The sequence below is a fragment of the Mastigoproctus giganteus genome, chromosome 13 (genome assembly GCF_048544385.1).
Source record: "Mastigoproctus giganteus isolate SK-2022 chromosome 13, ASM4854438v1, whole genome shotgun sequence".
In the NCBI taxonomy this organism is placed as follows: domain Eukaryota; kingdom Metazoa; phylum Arthropoda; class Arachnida; order Uropygi; family Thelyphonidae; genus Mastigoproctus; species Mastigoproctus giganteus.
In genome coordinates, this window is record NC_143587.1 from 139,301,068 (window position 1) to 139,320,669 (window position 19,602).

Below are 19,602 nucleotides of genomic sequence, written 5' to 3' on the forward strand. Positions count from 1 at the left end.
TGTTCATGCACATAGCATCAAAAATGTACAGAATGGCTCATAGCTTTATCGCTTCTTCCTCTTGTGTTCTTGTGAATTTTTGGGAGGATTGCTGGGGGGGGGGGGGGTAATTTACATCCTTTACAGCAATTTGCATTCATGTACATGCTGTACAAAGAGTAAAAAAATTAGAATTATCTATTCCTGATCTACAGCATAAGCTTTCAAAGATGAGACGGGATGATATAAGTTTTTTAAAAAAAAACTATTGGTGTTAAATAAAAAAAATAAATAATAAATCAATGGAGATAGGGAGTCTGTATTCACCCCCTCTTTGAGACCATAATTCTTGAACAGGATGAACAGTTCTGCCTGGTAAACTCCCAAGCCATTTCCAGTCTCCATGCATGTATGGAGGATAATTCCCATGCTCTTTCAGTAACACATGCCATGAGCCATGATCCTGCTGATGTTATTTAAGGATGTGCCCTGTTGATAAAGGAGGCGGTCACCTTTGAAAATTATGATATTGTCTTATCACTTTGAATTTTATATTTTTTATCCCATGATGAGTACTGGTACCAAGTGCACAGGTAGTTGTTGTGTCTGGCTATTATTGGTCAAGGAACTTTCTGACTACCCTACAGTTGTTCAGAATTGTGACTTTTTGGAGTTCCTTGTAGGTATTCTCTGGGAGGCCTCTTGCTGCTAAGTTCTTGTGTAGGCTCATTGATGCTGTGCTGGTGGTTGACAGTGATCAGGATGGTTGTTACTTGTTCCATATGCCACATCTCTTAGAACTCCTGTCTTGGATCTGTGTACTTCTTGATCTCTTCCACTTTAATTTTCTGGAGGTTGCCAGTGTTGGGCACCACTATGTCAAGCAGAAAGGTAGCCTTTTCCTTCTTATGCAGGATTATCTTATCTGTTATTGTGGTGCATTCCCAGTAGAGCTTGTGTGTTGGGGTCTGTAGTGCAATCTGTGCTTTGTACTTGTAATACAGTACACTTTCTTTGATCAGCTTCTATGATGATAAAATTCACGACTGATTCATATTTGATAAAATTTATGACCGTCATCATAAAATAACTATGAGTCACTTATGTTTGTAACTCATAATCATTTTATGATAGCAGTCGGTGACACATGAGAGGGAAGAAATGGAATGGAAAGGGAAATGCCAAAATCATTGCAGATGCACAGTATTGGCTTTTCGTTTGGAAGTAGGGAGAGTTCTGTACCTGAACCAGATGATATCTTTTGGATTAATGAGTACAATAATGTGTCTTTTAGCTTAAACACAACAATCCCTAATGACACATCCTTTATAGGTAATAGGCTCATCCTGATTGTTCTTTTTAGGATTTATATACAAGCATACATGGTTTACAAGAGTTCACCTAGTTTAACCTTAGCACAATAGTTTTCTATAGGAGGAACCCCTACACAGCAGTACCAGGAACTGTCCCTTGCATACTTTGAAACCCTACTGTACATGAATTAGTACTGATCAGTTCCTCATTAAAAATATCTTTTGACCTTTCTAACTTAGTACTAAGTTAAAATGAGTGGACTATAGGAAAATTTGATCTTATTTAATATACTGTGTGACTAAATTTTAGAAAATTTTGCAAGGACTGCCTTTTTGATGTGCTATGTCTGCTTGTATCTTGTCTCCATTATATTATATTAATACTGATCAATTCCTTATTTAAAATATCTGATGACATTTCTGACTTAATAGTAAGTTAAAGTTAGTGAACTATATGAAAAATGCATCATTTAATATACTGTATGACTAAATTTTAAAACATTTTACAAGGACTGCCCTTTTTATGTGCTATAGACACTGTCTGCTTGTATCTTGTCTCCATTATATTAATAGAGATATATGATTATTATTAATTGTTATAATTATAATATGAGCTAAGTTTTGATTTTTGAAATCACTTTTAATAATTTCTGCGGTATATTTGTTTATTTTTTAGGTTAAACAAACTGGCACTTATTCTCTGAATCAGTTGTGTATTGAATGGGGAAATGTCTATTTTATTCTTCCATGCATATGTCCTGCAGTAACATTTTCAGTGATATATAAACCCCCAACAATTGAACTCCGTCCACTTGAAGGTATAGAAATTTTGGTGCTGTTTATGTTTTGATATGTTTTTGCAGTGGTAATAGGTTTATGACCATCTATTTGATTTACTGTGATAAGGACATAACACAGGTCAGAATATTGGGTATATGTTGAATTGTTTATGTTTATTATTATTATTATTATTATTCTTATATTTATTATTATTATTAGCCATATGGTGCAAGGAAGCCTAAGGCTTATACTGCACCAGCCAAAAAAAAAAAAAAAAAAAAATTTCTAAATTACTCCGAGAGAGAGAGAGAAAGAGAGTAGAAGGGAATCACCAAGAAAGAGGAGAATGATGATATCCAGCTCAGGACCCTGGTTGTGCCAAGCCCATACTCACCAAATGTGAGCCCCCCTGTGGTTAATACATAAACAATTCATTCTTCTAAATATAAAATAGTTAATCAAGATTACATAACAGGAATATAGAAGTGCACCAGAACCACATGTGCTGTATTGCATATTACCTGAGATATTATACTATGTATAATTTATATTCTAATTGCTAGGCTATTCGAATAGTAATTTATACATAGTATACAAGTTTAATGTTAATTGATCTTTGTTCATATGTTTTCTATAAAGTTCTGTTACCGAACTAATATTTGAGAAAAACACTCTTACCATGCAGAAGTGCAAGTCTAATAGTTTATTATACTTTTAGCAGTACAAACAGATACTAAAGTGATAAATTTGATGTTTCAGAATTTTTGATAATTACTATCTTCAGATCAAAAAAGGACTGTGAGGATCAGTGAAAAATTAAATTAAACCAAACTAAACTAAACTGAGGTTAAATAATGCAAATTTATAATATATGTTATACAAAATTTTTTTCAAAGGTTGGTACTACTGTATATCTCATTAATTTGATATAATCTTGTTCAAAATGTAATGTATTTCAAACTTCTTACCATTCCCTGAAAAATGACATAGGTTTTCTTATGCATTTTAATACGAATTATTTGAAATTTGTCTACAGTGAAATTCCAAGTCGAAATTGGCTCCTGTACTTGTCTAATTCAGAAACCTTATAATGATGCTTGCCTAAACCACTTACAGAAAAACATCGTTATAATGAACTTGAATGGAGTTAATGAAAATTTGCAGTTTTGTTTGTGTACTGTTATAAGCTGGTATGTTTTTTGATTAATGCATTTATTTTTATTTAATGAAGGTCTCACTACATTCAATACATTGAACTGAATTTTATCTGCCATCAGAGCTCATTCTCCCACATCTGCTATGCTGTATAGGCAACGGCAGTAATGTATCAAATTTTTACCAATATTGTAAGAGAATACCTAGCTTTTAACATTTGTTTTTCTATGCAGGACCATTGTTTAAAAAATTTCCGAATGGTATGTGACTTTTTTTTTTTTTAAATCAGAGCTATTTTACATGCAGAAGTCAGGCCTGCTTCATTGTTGCCATCTGCTGGTTCTCCCTCCACATGCAATATGGCTACATTTCTCAGCAAAATTTTGTACTCATTGGTAATGGCAAACTGATGTATCAATTTTTTACTACAGTGTAAAAGAGTAACTGGCTTTTAACTTTTATTCCTTATTGTGGGCAATTGTTAAAAATTTCCATGTAGTTAGTGACATTTTAATTTCAATCAAAGCTGTTTTATACAAGAAAGTTGGTTGTGCTTTGTTCCTGTTGTTGGAGCTGGTACTCCTTTGTGCATGTTCTTGTCAAATAACAAGGAAAACTTTTGCAGCCCACTGTTCTTGTAGCAACATCAAAGTGATTACAATTAATGATATAAAATTTTTTTCCTACAAAAATAAATGATCCTGATCCAGTGGTTTTAACGTGGTTTTTTTTTTAAATTGGGACACATTAATTTTGTGAGTCAGTTTCACAACCCATGGTTTGATTTTGAATTAATGTTTTTCCTTTAATTACTTTACTCTTGTTTTCAAATTACGTTATTATTATTATTAAAATATAACTAAATAAACTGGGTATTTTAAAAAATAATGTCATTAAAATATTATTAACACTGGCCAAGGTTTTTACCTCCACTAATATATTAGGTGTCTGCATTCAATTTTTGTACATAGATTGCAAAAATAATTCTTAAAGTTGTTTCATCATATCTCATTGTTCTTGTTTATTTGTCGGGCTCCAGGTTTCTCCTATACACTGATATCACATTGTCTGTTATACAGGTTTTGTGCTTACCCATATTAAATATATATCCTACTGCAATTTAGGAAAGTAGATATAACACTGATTTGTTATATTATCTGCAAATAATGTTTGTATGTGCTCATAGATGGCAGTAATGCTGGTAAGGGTCAATATGTTCATTCTTTCTCTCAGCCTCCTACCTCTTTTTTCAAAAAAAAAACAGGTGAAGTGTGAATATGTCTATAGTTTATCTCTGTAGCTATTGCATATTGTTTCTGTTTTCTTTGGTTTGCATTTTATTGTATTATTAAAATATTTGAGCAGAAGCAAAAGAAAGTGTGTGCAGATGGAGTTGACTGGCAAAATTAAAAGTGCCTTTTACAGTTCCTGTGGTAGGGTGAGATGTGCACAACTTTTCTATAATCTTTCTTTTCCTATTACCACATTTTCTGCCACTTATATTTGTGAGAGTCATTTAATTTGTGCCTTGGAGCACCTCTCTGGGATACTGGAACAAGTAGGCAGTACTTTTTAGCCTATGGATTTCATCTGTGAAGAATCATCACACCAAGTAACACTGCCATCTGTTGTTTATAGCATTCTAATATCATTCAGATGCATTTGAATGAGATTCAGAATCCATCAGTTGAACAGAATTCTGTTTCAGTGTCAGATGACATATTATAAAGAGCTGATTGAATGTGATAAGCTTCAACATATTCATCCCTGTTCCTTTTCAGTCCTGATGTCCCTGGCTGTTGAATCCATTATAACTCTTTAGGCTAAAATTTTATTGGAAAACATTTTTTACACTAAATTTTATCAGCAGGCACACATGCATACTAAGGAAGGTGGGTTTTTTTTTTTTTTTTTTTTTTCGGAAACTAAAGAATTAAAATAATGAAATAATATTATACCAACCAGCAAACTGTTTAAAAATAAATATCTTTAATCTGAGAATTTAATTACATATACATATAAAATAAAAAATTAAAGAATGAGAATTGTATAAATTAAAGTGCTAAAAACTATACAATGAACTAAAATAAAATGTGCAAAATCATATAAAACCTTATAAGAAGCTTTTAAGGTGTTGTGCATCTTTGTCAGCTCAAAATAAGAAACACAAAAGCAGGTCAGTATATTGGCACATGCACAGACATCATCCAGTGCAGTTTGTGGTTTGGCACAAAAAAAAAAAAAAAGAAAGAACAGAAAGGGGTGGTGGGATGTGAAAGAGAAGGAGGACATTACTCACCATACCCTGCAAACCCAGTACAGCGGGAATTGGCATCACACTAAAATAACAGCCTCCATTATAGAATGCATTGAGGTTCACCAGTGTGATTGATGGTGGAACCTGCAGCAGCTATATGGAGGGCTTCCATCCACATGAAATGACAGGAGTTGTGAACACAGCTAATACCTCAATCATGGCTGCCGGCAGGATATTTTGAAAGATGGTGCAAAAAAAAACTACAGTAGAACGTCGATTATCCAAATCTTCAATTATCCGAACCACCACTGCCCCAAAAAAATAAAATTGCAGTATTTACTTTTAGTGCACTGGTTGTTATGCTGAAGTATTATTCCTGCCGCTTGACACATTCGTTTCTGATTATTTATTTGATGATATAAATGTATACTGATGAATAATTGTATACTGTCATTATTTTAGCATTAAAAAATATTTCCTTTTGTTTTCTCATATTGCTGTCCGCAAGCTACAAACTGCCCATCATGGCCCAAACACACGACCGATCTTTATACAGTAGTTTCCACATTATGTACTTTAGCAGTAATCCTTAATTCGCACTGGTTTTTTGGAGATTGGTGATATAATGCATGCAGTTTTGTTTGTTTGTTTGTTTTTTTAATTATTGCGTGTATGCCATTCATTATATTTTGGAACATTTTCTTCGCAGTGAAAGCCTCAACTCAGTTTCCAAATCTGCCAACATTTCATCTTTGGAAAGTTTACCTCAGAGTTGCCTCATTCGTCCCCCCCTCCCCTTGACGTCACTACTGTCACTAGTTCTTTGAATACTGTGCAAAATATCGGAATCACTCAGATATTCAGCTACTGTGACCATGTAAACGTGGATCACTCACTTCTCCAAAAAACATATGCCTTCTTTAGCATTAGCATTAGTAGAGACATTTGATGCAAGAAAGCAAGCTTATGCAGCATCAGCCAAAAAAAAAAAAAAAAAAAAACCCACTTCCACTTCACCCCTCTGTTCGTTCAAAATACCTGTCCAGCTGAGCCTTAAACTTATTTAGGCTATCAACCTCCACCACAAGGGATGGAAGTCTGTTCCACCAACCAACCACCCGCTGGCTAAAGGCAAATTTCCGCACGTCTATCCTACATCTGTCTTTCCTCAATTTGAATTTATGCCCTCTCAGGTGATTTTTCTGAGCTAGAGGAAGAATCCCATCAGCATTGAGCATGCTTAAACCATTCAAGGCTTTATACACCTCTATCAGATCACCTCGATGGTGCCTAGTCTCCAGACACTGTAATTTGCAAAACTTAAGCCTTTCTTCGTAAGAGCACCCCTTTGTTCCATTCACTAATCTTGTTGCCCTTCTCTGTACTCGTTCCAGCAGCTCTACATCCTTCTTGAAATGAGGCCTCCAGACCTGTATACAGTACTCTAGGTGTGGCCTGACCATCGCCTTATACAATGGAATAATCACCTCCTTATCCCTGCTGGAAAAATTCCTGTATATCATTGACAATACTCCATGAGCTACTCTTGCAGCCCGTCTGCACTGCTCAGAGAACTTCATATCTGCCTGCACAACCACCCCCAAGTCCCTTTCATTCTCTACCACTGTCAGTGTAGTACACAGAGTTGATACGTTGCTCTGGGGTTGCTGTTTCCCATGTGTAGTACTTTACATTTGTCAATGTTAAACTTCATTTGCCACCTCTCAGCCCATCTGCTCAACCTTTCCAGATCCTGTTGCAGCAGCATAGTGTCAGTAGTGTCCTTGACAACCCTGCCAACCTTTGTATCGTCTGCAAACTTGGACATTAAGCCCGATATACCATCATCAATATCATTTATAAATACAGAAAACAATAATGGACCCAACACTGAGCCCTGAGGGACTCCACTAATAACATCAGTCCATGATGAGCAGTGTCCATTGATTACCACTCTCTGTCTTCTCCCCCTCAACCACCCCTTTATCCCCATAGCAGCAATTTGCCTCCAATGTCACACTGCTCCAATTTGTGTAGCAGTCTTCCATGTGCAACAGTATCAAAAGCCTTTCTAAGGTCCAAGTATATAATATCAAAGTTATTCCCTGCATCCAGTTCTTTTGTGACTGCATCATAGTATCCAATCAAGTTGGTCAGGCAAGACTTCCCCTTAACAAAACCATGCTGTGTCTGAGATATAACTGAAGTCTTGTCTAAATGATCCTGCAGTGCTTCTTTAACCAGTGCCTCCATTAATTTTCCTGGAACAGAAGTTAAGCTCACAGGTCTATAATTACTTGTGTCAGCCTTTGATCCTCCTTTGTGAATTGGGGTCACATTTGCACATCTCCAGTCTATGGGTACCTCCCCTGAGTCCAAGGAAGCTCTCATAATTATGGCTAAGGGTTTGCTTACTTCCTTTGCTGCCTCCTTTAATATAACTGGATAGATCCCATCCACCCCGGGTGCCTTTCTTGTGTTTATCTTCAACAGTTTCTCCTCCACTTTACTCCCAGTTATGTCAAGATTCTGTAGCTTACTGCTAGAGTTGAATACACCTCTGGCATTCCCCTCGCTGAATAACTCCTCATGTGTGAATGTCGATGCAAAATATTCATTTAGTTTGTTAGCTACCTGAGCAGGATCATCAACACTTGACCCATCAATATCAAGTGGACCAATCTGATTCATCCCCTTCCTTCTAGAGTTTACATAAGTAAAGAACTCTTTGCTGTTTTTCTTTGCATCCCTTGCCAAGGATTTCTCATAATCTGCCTTCGCCTGCCTAACCTCCTTTGTAACTTGGTTGCATATCAACTTGTATCTATCATAGGCTTCTGTGTCATGTGTTAATTTGTATGTATCCCATGCATTTTTCTTCTCTGCCATATGCCTCATTAGTTCATCTGACATCCATTCTGGCCTAAACCTTGAACAATATTTCTTAGTTGGTATGTAAAGCCTAGTAGCTTCCAAGATAAGTTCTTTGAATGCTTCCCATTTTGAATTTGCTGTTGGTAACATCATCAGTTGGTCCCACTGTATAGAATTTAAATACTGTCTCAGTCCATCGTAGTCGCCTTTACGGAAGCAATAACCCTTCCCTTTACCCCTAATGGTAGTTACCTCTTTGAGTAAATCCCACTTCAGCACACTGTGATCACTGCCACCTAGTGGTTCATTTATCTGCAGATTCTTAATGCATGAAGAATCACTGCTGATAATCAAATCAAGGGTATTACTCCCTCTAGTTGCCTCCCGGACATGCTGATGTAGAAAACAATCATCCAATAAATCCACAAAAGCCCTGCTAGTGTGTGAGTAACCAGCCCCCAAATTCCAGTCAATATCTGGGAAATTAAAATCTCCCATTATAAGACACTCTGATTTACTGGCCCACTCTATTTCCCTGTACAGTTCCTTATTATACTCATCAGAGTCATTAGGCCTATAGCACACTCCTACTCTCAATTTTGATCTCCCAATGTTTATGTCACACCAAACTGACTCCACACTGCACTGTCCAGCGATGTCGACTGGCTTCACTTCCTTGGTTTTTATGTGTTTCTTAACTAATAGCATAACCCCTCCCCCCTTCCTATCCTGTCTATCCTTTCTGTAGACGTTGTACTCCCCAAATTGCAGTTCTGCATCCCTTATTTCTGTGTGACACCACGTCTCTGATATCCCAACAATATCTGCCTTCGATGTTTTGAGCAATACCTCAAATTCATCAAATTTATTTACTAAACTCCTAGCATTGGTGTACACGCAAGTATACCTGCACCTGTTTTTATTCTTAGCTACCCTAACACAACCCATGTGTTTACTTGTACCGCAATGGCTCCCAGCTGTCTCTGAAATACCATGCATCTTGTTTTTCAGGTTTCTGCTCATTCTAATAGAAGCAGTGCAAGAATCTCTTTCACCTCTGCCAGTGGCTACTGTCAATCTATTGGTCTTTGTCTCCCCCCAAGCTAGCAGTTTTCCGACCCACCTAACACTGCCTCGATAGCATCAGCAAATATTCTTGCACCCTTTCTATTTAAGTGTATCCCATCCCTGTAGAAGCAATCTCTCCTGTTAACAAGTACAGTCCAGGCTGAAAAAAATTCTACCCCTTGAGCCTTGCACAATCTTTCCAGGGCCGAATTGATCGACAAGGCTCTCATCATATACTCCCTCCTATCATGTCTGGGCAGAATTGCAGACACTTTCAAATTCCACCCTAATTCTCGGCTTTTGTTCAACAGTGACCTGTACTTGTTAAGTAATTCTGCCGGTCTCCTACTCTTAATATTATTAGTGCCAACGTGTACAACTATATCACCTTTTGTGCCCTTAAAAGATGATATTCGCTCTACAGCGTCATCAACCTTTGCCCCTGGCAGACATACCCTGGTCCTGTTCCACCTATCTTTTTTACAAAGCATGTTCCCCGTTTCCCTGACAACAGAGTCACCAACAACTACTAGTTCCTTCGGGACCAGCGCATTATGCCTTAGGGGTTGTCTCTGTGTCACGCGATGCCCAAGTGCAAGCTCTGCCGTTGATGTGGGCAGCTGAGAGCTTGATGGGCCCCTCAATTTAGTTTCTTCGAGGGCATCCACCCTGTCCTTCAAGCTCTCATATAGGCCCACAAGAACGCCGAGTTGTTGCCTGATATCGATACACTCCTTGCATCGCGCACACACAAAGACATCCCCCTTGGCAGTATCATGTCTCGTACCCAATTGCTCTGCAAACATCAAGCAAACAGTGCATTTTATAAGGCTTTCAGTCAGAGGACAACTGCCCCCCTCAGTTCTGCTCTGAGCCACAGCACTTCCATTAGCTTGAGCCTTTTGCTTTGCTGCTCTGGTCTGAGTCATGATTCTATTAATTTATTAATTATGTTATGTTATTAATTATATTACGTTTGTAATCTAAGTCGTTATATGTATTTATTTAAACGTACAATTTAACTGCTAACGAAGTTCAACTAACGCTATCTAGTACGGTATATAACCTACGGTATATCTAGTACGGTATCACAATGGCGGGAAAGTTACTAACGGTAGCGGTAGTTACGAACGGTAGTTACGAACACGTGGAAACCCTTACCGATACTTTTACAAGGCCTTGTAAAGAATAAATACACCAAATTAATCAAAAAATCACAAAATAATGTTATACTACTAAATTTAAATCAAAAGTTTTAGAAAAACAATAATTTCAAATCAATAAATAAGAAAAATCCACTTAGCGGCTTTGAACACGACCGTCACTAGTAGCCTCGTCAGCAGACTCTACCTTCTTGTCGGAGTAAAGGGGAAACCGTAACATAGGTTGACCACAGTGTATTATATATCCATGTTGGGAATATTCTTAATCCTCTGACTATATATGGAAAGCATATTAACTAGTGCGACTTCTCAGAATGTGGCTCCAAAAGACACCAGTAACGTTGCGGAATGGTAATCCCTTTCACCTTTAATCCGCCTTTCTAATTGCCTAAAGGCCAGAGGTCAGAACAATGCGTAGAAAGTTCTCTAGTTAAGAAAAATACAGTATAATCCAGTGAATTTATTTAATAACACAATAAATACAATAAGATACAGTAGAGAAAATTTATTTCTATTGTGTTATTAAATTTTTATTTTAATTTTAATTTTTATTGTGTTATTAAATACATTCACTGGATTATACTGTATTTTTCTTAACTATGGACCCCAGTACACTAGGCCCTTTCGTGATAGGAAAGTTCTCTCATAATCCATTGTTCTACGGAAATTATTTTAAATGTTTCCATAGAAACCAAGGAAATTCAAAAAAAATTCACTATGGAGAAGTTCATTAAATAGAGGTCCGACTATAATTAACTCAAAAATGAAGCAATTTTAAAATACATAACTGATCGATTGTGCAATTAAAATGCTGGGGATGGGCCCCTACTTGCCCCACCATAATTCTGACTCTGGATACTCAATAATTAAATTCAGGATTGCATTTGTAATATAAATAATCGTTTCAACAATGGGCTCACAAATTTTCAAAAAAAATAACAATGGGCTCTCCCACTATAGCTCACCACTGATTGCGAGGTGGAAGGTAAACGGCAATGCATTCTAGCACTGACATAAAAAAAGTGTTTAACACTTCCTTTCGTTATGGGTAGCCATTTTATCATTTTACAGTTGCAGCATGAAACAATTTTTGTAAAAATGTTTTAGTTACATGTAGCCATTTTATCATTCTCCAATTGCAGCATGAAATGATTTTTGTAAAAACGGATTTATATAACAAATATCAGTTAGTTCTACATACAAACAAATAACTCTGAACGATGGTAAAAATGTAATTATATTTACTTTTCTTTTTATTTTAAATTTCTATAACTCTGAGACACAATGTGTCTCATAACTATGATATTTATGGCTAACCAAATGCAAACAGTTTTCTTATTTTATTTTTTATTCTTAATAAAAAAAATTATAGGAAAGGTAATAAAATTGTAAAATCTTCTACATGCTAAAACTACTTCCATTCCAGCATGTAGATTAATCATATCATTTAATTCCAAAATTTACATTAAATATCTCAAAAAATTAAAGGGAGCTACATGCAGCCAGAAATTATTTAGATTTTTATTTTCTGTTTATATTCAATTTCTGTGGTATTCAATACCACAAATTGTTAGGGTGAATGGTCTCAAATTATAGACTTGAATATGAGAGAAGTACCTAATGTGCAAAGTTTCAGCTTTTCTATATCACGAAGGAGTATCACAGAATTTAAATTGACATGAAAACTTTTTTTATTATTAAAAATGAGCTCTTTTATATTAATCTCTTATTATTCTATAAAAATGTACATTTATTCATGTGTCCATTATTTCAATATATAATTTTCTCGTTTTGGCTTTTTGTTTCATTTCCTTTATTATTTATTTTTTATTTCATTTACTTATTTTTTTTATTTTTTTATTTTTATTTTTTTTTACTGTTTATTTTTCCACAGGAGATCTTCTTGCTGGAACTGAACAAACCCTGCAGCTGAATATATTCAGTGGAAGTAATGTTATAGAAGATGGTACTTTAGTACTGTTAAAAGCTTCTCTTGGTCTGCAGCTAAAAGTGAGTGAAACATTCATTTCCATATAAATTAGTACATGTCACGATTATTTGCAATTTGTTCTTGAAAATAACTTAATTTTTCTTGTAATTTTGTTTGAAGCAGTAATTTCTTATTTCTAAATTTTGCTAGTTTGTAATCAACAAACAAAAATGATACAATACAAAGACAGTGGTCTCAAATACTTAAGGAATTCACAGTATTACTCTCAGTTTGGTTCTTAATGTGAATTACATGTGTGAAGTACTCAAATGAAGGTATCTTCAGGAGGTGCAAATGAGTCTGGTGTCAAAAGTCACCACTTTAAACAACATCTAAAGGCAATTGTTTATAAATAGAAGTTCATTAAATACCATGATATTTTTATGTCTACTGAAAATGTAGTGAAAATCAAAATCAATTTCATGTTTTTGGAACATCCATCTATTACATATCAGTGGAGTACAAAAATTGGAAATAAATACAATGTAATGAAAGAAAACATAGGTGGAAGATCAGATTTAAGCAGTAAATTTCCCTTGGAGACAAAAGTACTGATTTGTTATGACAGTGGTTATCTATTTTGAATAACTGGAAAATATATGCATAACTTAAATAAATCTGAGTAGCAGTTTTAGTTAAGCTTTGCATATTGGTGACCCATAGTATATATAAATGATCTTTAACATTGTGATTAGCATTAATAAATGCTCTAGATTGTTATAATTATTATTATGAGCCAGAAAGATATGTTGGCTAGTTTTAGATTTAAAAGTATTATTCAGATGAGATTGACGTGACCATCCTTACAGTTATTGATGACTGTAGTATAAAGCACCCTAACGTAAAATGATTCGTTGAATTTCTTCCTGTTATGAAACTTATTAGTGGAAGAGAGTTGAGTGGCTTCTAAGATGTGATTATTTCAGTTCAGCTAAATATCTGGCAAGTTTAAGGTTGCAGTAATGCCAATCTTACCATATTAAAATGATTTTTCTGAGTAATTTCTAGAGGGCTATTCTCAAAGATACCGTTTTTCTTCAGTTGTAAAATACTTGACATGATATTGCCAAGGGGAATGTCTTTGTGTGTGCGCGATGTAAGGAAATCAGGCGACAACTCAGCGTTGTTATGGGCCTATATGAGAGCTTGACGGACAGGGTGGATGCCCTCAAATAATTTAAATTGAGGGACCCACCAAGCTCTCAGCTGCCCACATCAATGCCAGAGCTTGCACTTGAACATCACGCAACACAGCGGCAATCCCCCCAAGGCAGAATGTACTGGTCCCCAAGGAACTAGTTGTTGTCAGTGGCTCAATTGTCAGGGAAACAGGGAACATATAGTGCAAAAAGGATAGGAGGACCAGGATATGTCTGCCAGGAGCAAAGGTTGATGACGTTGTAGAGCAGATATCATCTTTTAAGGGCACAAAAGGTGATATTGTTGTACACGTTGACACTAATCATATATTAAGAGTAGGAGACCAGCGAAATTACTTAACAAGTACAGATCAATGTTGAAAAAAAGCCATGAGTTAGGGTTGAATTTGAAAGTGTCCGCATTTCTGCCCAGACATGATAGGAGAGTGTATATGGTAAGAGCCTTGTCAATCAGTTCGGCCCTGGAGATATTGTGCAAGGCTCAAGGGGTAGAATTTTTTTCTCAGCCTGGTCTGTGATTGTTAACAGGAGAGACTGCTTCTACAGAGATGGGATACACTTAATTAGAAAGGGTGCAAGAATATTTGCTGCTGCTATTGTGGCAGAGTTAGGTGGGTTGGAAAACTGCTAGCTTGGGAAGATACACGGGCTAATAGATTAACAGTAGCCACTATCAGAGGTGAAAGCGATTCTTGCACTTCTATTGAAATGAGCAGCAGCCTGGAAAACAAGGTGCAGGGGATTCCAGCGACTGCTGGGAGTCATTGCAAAACAAGTAAATACATGGGCTGTGTTAGGGTAGCTAAGAATAGAAACAGGTGCACGTATACTTGTGTGTACACCAGTGCTAGGAGTTTGGTAAATAAATTTGATGAATTTGAGGTGTTAGTCAAAACTTCAAAGGCAGATATTGTTGGGATAAAAGAGACGTGGTGTCGCAGAACTGGAATTTTGGGAGTATAATGTGTACAGGAAGGATAGACAGAATAGGAAGGGAGGAGAGGTTATGCAATTGGTTAAGAAACACATAAAATCCAAGGAAGTACAGCCAGTTGACATGGCTGGACAGTGCAGTATAGTGTCAAATCTTGTGTGACATAAGCACTGCGAAAGCAAAATTGATAGTAGGAGTGTATAGGACTAATGATTCTGATGAGTATAAAAAATAACTGTACACAGAAATAGAGTGGGCCAGTAAATCAGAGGTCTTATAATGGGAGATTTTAATTTCCCAGATATTGAGTGGAATTTGTGGGTCGGTCACTCACACACTAGCAAAGCTTTTGTGGATTTATTCGATGATTGTTTTCTACAACAGCATGTCCAGGAGGCCACACTTGATCTCATTAACAGTAGTGATTCTTCATGCATTAAGAATCTTCAGATAAAGAAACCACTAATTGACAGTAATCACAGTGTGCTAAAGTTGGATTTACTCAGAGGCAACTACCATTAGGGGTAAGGGGAAGGGTTTTTGCTTTCGTAAAGTGCCGACCGGGCTAGCCGAGTGGGTAAAGTGCCTGCCTGGCAATCCAAAGGTCGCGGGTTCGAATCCCGCCTCGGGCTTGGATCACAGTACTGCAAAAACCTTAGGAGGTGCATTATGGCCACAGAAGCCGATGCGCCAACAACTAACTAAAAAAAAAAAAAAAAAAAAAAACCTTTCGTAAAGTTGTCTATTGTGGTCTAAGACAGTATTTAAATTCTATACGGTGGGACCAACTGATGATGTTACCAACAACAAATTCAAAATGGGAAGCATTCAAAGAATTAATCTTGGAAGCTACTAGGCTTTTCATACCAACTAAGAAATATTGTGCAAGATTTAGGCCTAAATGAATGTCAGATGAACTAATTAGACTGTGGTAGAGAAGAAAAATGCATGAGATATATATAAATTAACAGGTGACACGGAAATCTATGATAAATATAAGCTGGTCTGTAACCAAGTCACAAAGGAGGTTAGGCTGGCAAAGGCAGATTACAAGAAATCTTTGGCAAAGGATGCAAAAAAAACAGCAAAGAGTTCTTTACTTATGTAAACGCTAGAAGGAAGGGGATGAATCAGTTTGGTCCACTTAATATCAATGGTTCAACTGTTGATGATCCTGCTCAGGTAGCTAACAAACTAAATGAATATTTTGCATCTACATTCACACATGAGGAGTTATTCAGGGAGGGGGAATGCCAGAGGTGTATTCAACTTTGGCAGTAAGCTAGATAACCTTGTAATAACTGAGAGTAAAGTGGAGGAGAAATTGTTGAATATTAACATAAGAAAGGCACTTGGGGTGAATGGAATTTATGAAGTTATATTAAAGGAGGCAGAAAAATAAGTAAGAAAACCCTTAGCCATAATTATGAGAGCTTCCTTGGACTTAGAAGTACCCATGGATTGGAGATGTGCAAATATGATCCTAATCCATAAAGGAGGATCAAAGGGAGACGCGGGTAGTAGTAGTGGCATGTGATGCAAGAAAGCAAGCGTGTATGAGCTTATGCAGCATCAGCCAAAAAAAAAAATAAATTACAAAACTATCCCCTCTAAAAATTTAGAGGGGATAGTTTTGTAATTTTTTAATTTTTTTAATTTTTTTTTTAAAATTCAAAATTTAATTTTTAATTTTTAAATAAATATTTAACCTATCAACTTCCACAACGACAGGTGGAAGTTTGTTCCAGCAATTAACCACCTACTGGCTAAAGGCAAATTTCCGTATCTATTCTATATCTGTCCTTCCTCAATTTCAATTTATGCCCCCTCAGGTTCATAATCTGAACAAATGGAAGAATCCCATCGGAATTCAGCATGCTCAACCCATTCAAGGCCTTATATATCTCAATCAGATCACCTCGCAAGTGTCTAGTCTCCAGACACTACAATTGCAGAACTTAAGCCTTTCTTCGTAAGACCATCCTTTCATTTCTCTCACCAATCTTGTTGCCCTTCTCCGTACACGCTCAAGCAAATCTACATCCTTCCTAAAATGAGGCCTCCAGACCTGCATGCAGTACTCAAGGCATGGCCTGACCATTGCCTTATACAGAGGGACAATCACCTCCTTTTCCCTGCTAACAAAATTCCTGTATATCATTAACAACACCTCAGGACCTGCCCTGGCAGCCTGTCTGCATTGCTCAGATAACTTCATATCTGACTGCACAATTACTCCCAGGTCTTTTTCATTTTCGACCTCCTTAAGTGTAGTACCATACAGTTGGTACGTTTCTCTGGGATTACTTCTACCCTATGCAGTACTATGCATTTTTCAATGTTAAACTTCAGTTGCCACTTCTCAGCCCATCTGCACAAATTATTTAGATCCTGTTGCAGTAGCACACTGCCATTATTGTCATTAACAACCCTGCCAACCTTTGTATCATCTGCAAACTTCGATACTAAGCCTGATATATCTTCATCAATATCATTGATAAATATTCAAAACAACAGTGGACCCAACACCAAGCCCTTTGGGACTCCACTAATAACATTAGTCCACGAAGAGCAGCACCCATTGATTACCACCCTCTGTCTTCTCCCACTCAACCATCCTTTTATCCATTGTAGCAACTTACCCTTAATACCATTCTGCTCCAATTTGTACAGTACTCTTCCATGCGCAACAGTGTCAAGAGCTTTCCTGAAATCCAAGTATATGATATCAAAATTATTTTTTGCATCCAGTTTCTTTGTAACCACATCATAATAACCAATCACATTTGTCAGACAAGACTTTCCCTTAACAAACCCATGCTGTGTCAGAATTATTGCTGCAGTCTTTTCTAGATGATCCTACAATTCATCTTTAACCAGTGACTCCATTATTTTACCCGGAACAGAAGTTAAACTAACTGGTCTGTAATTACTCGTGTTACCCTTCAATCCCCCTTTGTGAATTGCAGACACATTTGCACATCTCCAGCCCATGAGGACCTCCCCTGAGTCCAAGGGTGCTCTCATAATTATGGCTAAGGGTTTGCTTACTTCCTTTGACGCCTCCTTTAATATAACTGAATAGATCCCATCCACCCCAGGTAATTACAGACCTGCCATTTTAATTTCTGTTCCGGGAAAATTAATGGAGACACTGATTACAGGAGCATTGCAGGATTATCTAGACAAGACTTCAGTTATAGCTTGGACACAGCATGGGTTTGTTAAGGCAAATTCTTTTCTGACCAATTTGATTGGATACTATGGTGTGGTCACAAAGGAACTGGATGCAGGGAATAACTTTAATATCATATATTTGGATCTTAGAAAGGCTTTTCATACAGTTGCACATGGAAGACTGCTGCACAAATTGGAGCAGTGTGGCACTGGAGGCAAACTGCTGCTATGGATAAAGGGATGGATGAGTGAGAGAAGACAGAGAGTGGTAATCAATGGACACTGCTCTTCGTGGACTAATTTTATTAGTGGAGTCCACCAGGGTTCACTGTTGGGTCCATTGTTTTCTGTATTTATTAATGATATCGATGATGGTATATCGGGCCTAATGTCCAAGTTTGCAGTCAATACAAAGGTTGGCAGGGTTGTTAATGACACTGACAGTACGCTGCTGCAACAAGATCTAGAAAAGTTGAGCAGGTGGTAACTGAAATTTAACATTGACAAATGTAAAGTATTGCATCTGGGAAGCAGTAACCCCAGAGTAATGTATCAACTGTGTTGTACTACACTGACAGTGGTAGAGAGTGAAAAGAACATGGGGTAATTGTGCAGGCTGATATGAAGTTTTCTGAGCAGTGTGGACGGTCTGCAAGAATAGCTCGTGGTGTCTTGTCAATGATATACAGGAATTTTTCTAGCAGGGATAAGGATGTGATTATCTCCTTGTATAAGGCAATGGTTGGGCCACACCTTGAGTAGCATTAGCATTAGTAGAGGCATATGACACAAGAAAGCAAGCTTATGCAGCATCAGCCAAAAAAAAAAAAAAAAAAACCACTCCCATTTCACTCCTCCGTTTGTTCGAAATACCCGTCCATCTGAGCCTTAAATTTATTTAGGATATCAACTTCCACAACAATGGATGGAAGTCTGTTCCACAAGTCTGGAGGCCTCATTTTAAGAAGGATATAGAGCTGTTGGAACAAGTACAGAGAAGGGCAACAAGATTTGTGAATGGAACAAAGAGTTGCTCCTATGAAGAAAGGCTTAGGTTTTGCAAATTACAGTGTCTGGAGACTAGGCACCTGCAAAGTGATCTGATTGAGGTGTTCAAAGCCTTGAATGGTTTGAGCGTGCTCGATGCTGATGGGATTTTTCCACTTTCTCAGAATAATTGCCTGAGAGGGTATAACCCGGCCGGGCTAGCCAGGTGGGTAAAGTGCCTGCCTGGCAACGCAAAGGTTGTGGGTTCGAATCCTGCCTCCGGCTTGGATCAGAGTAAAATGCAAAAACTTTGGGAGGTGCATTATGGCCACAGAAGCCGATACACTAACAACTAACAAAAAAAAAAAAAAAAAAGAGAGAGAGGGCATAAATGGAAATTGAGGAAAGACAGTTGTAGCATATATGTTCAGAAGTTTGCCTTTAGCCAGCTGGTGATTGATTGCTGGAACAAACTTTCATTTGTCGTAGAAGTTGATAGCTTAAATAGATTCAAGGCAGAACTAGACGAATATTTGGAGCAAGTGGGTGGGTGAAATGAGAAAGGTGTGTGAGGTTTTTTTTTTTTTTTTTTTTTGGCTGATGTATATAAGCTTGATTTCTTGCATCATGTGCCTTTGCTGATGCTAATTAATTAAAAGTAAACACTGTCTTACGAATGTAAGCAAGTAAGTTTTAGAAAGGAAAACCAGCTTTCTTTTTTTCCATTAAACTGACATACTAACTTTTACACTGCTTGGTCACTCT

The 19,602-nt window shown here is 36.9% G+C and overlaps 1 protein-coding gene across 1 annotated transcript in view; it reads left to right on the forward strand.

Moving 5' to 3' along the window:
- The window catches only part of SIDL (SIDL trafficking protein particle complex subunit 10), a 322,468-nt gene that overhangs the window by 233,561 nt on the left and 69,305 nt on the right, over window positions 1–19,602 (forward strand). Inside the window, exons 14-15 of the mRNA XM_090388069.1 lie at window positions 1,969–2,110; window positions 12,484–12,599. Coding sequence (XP_090244195.1) covers window positions 1,969–2,110; window positions 12,484–12,599 — 258 coding nt within the window. The remainder of the gene's footprint in view (window positions 1–1,968; window positions 2,111–12,483; window positions 12,600–19,602) is intronic.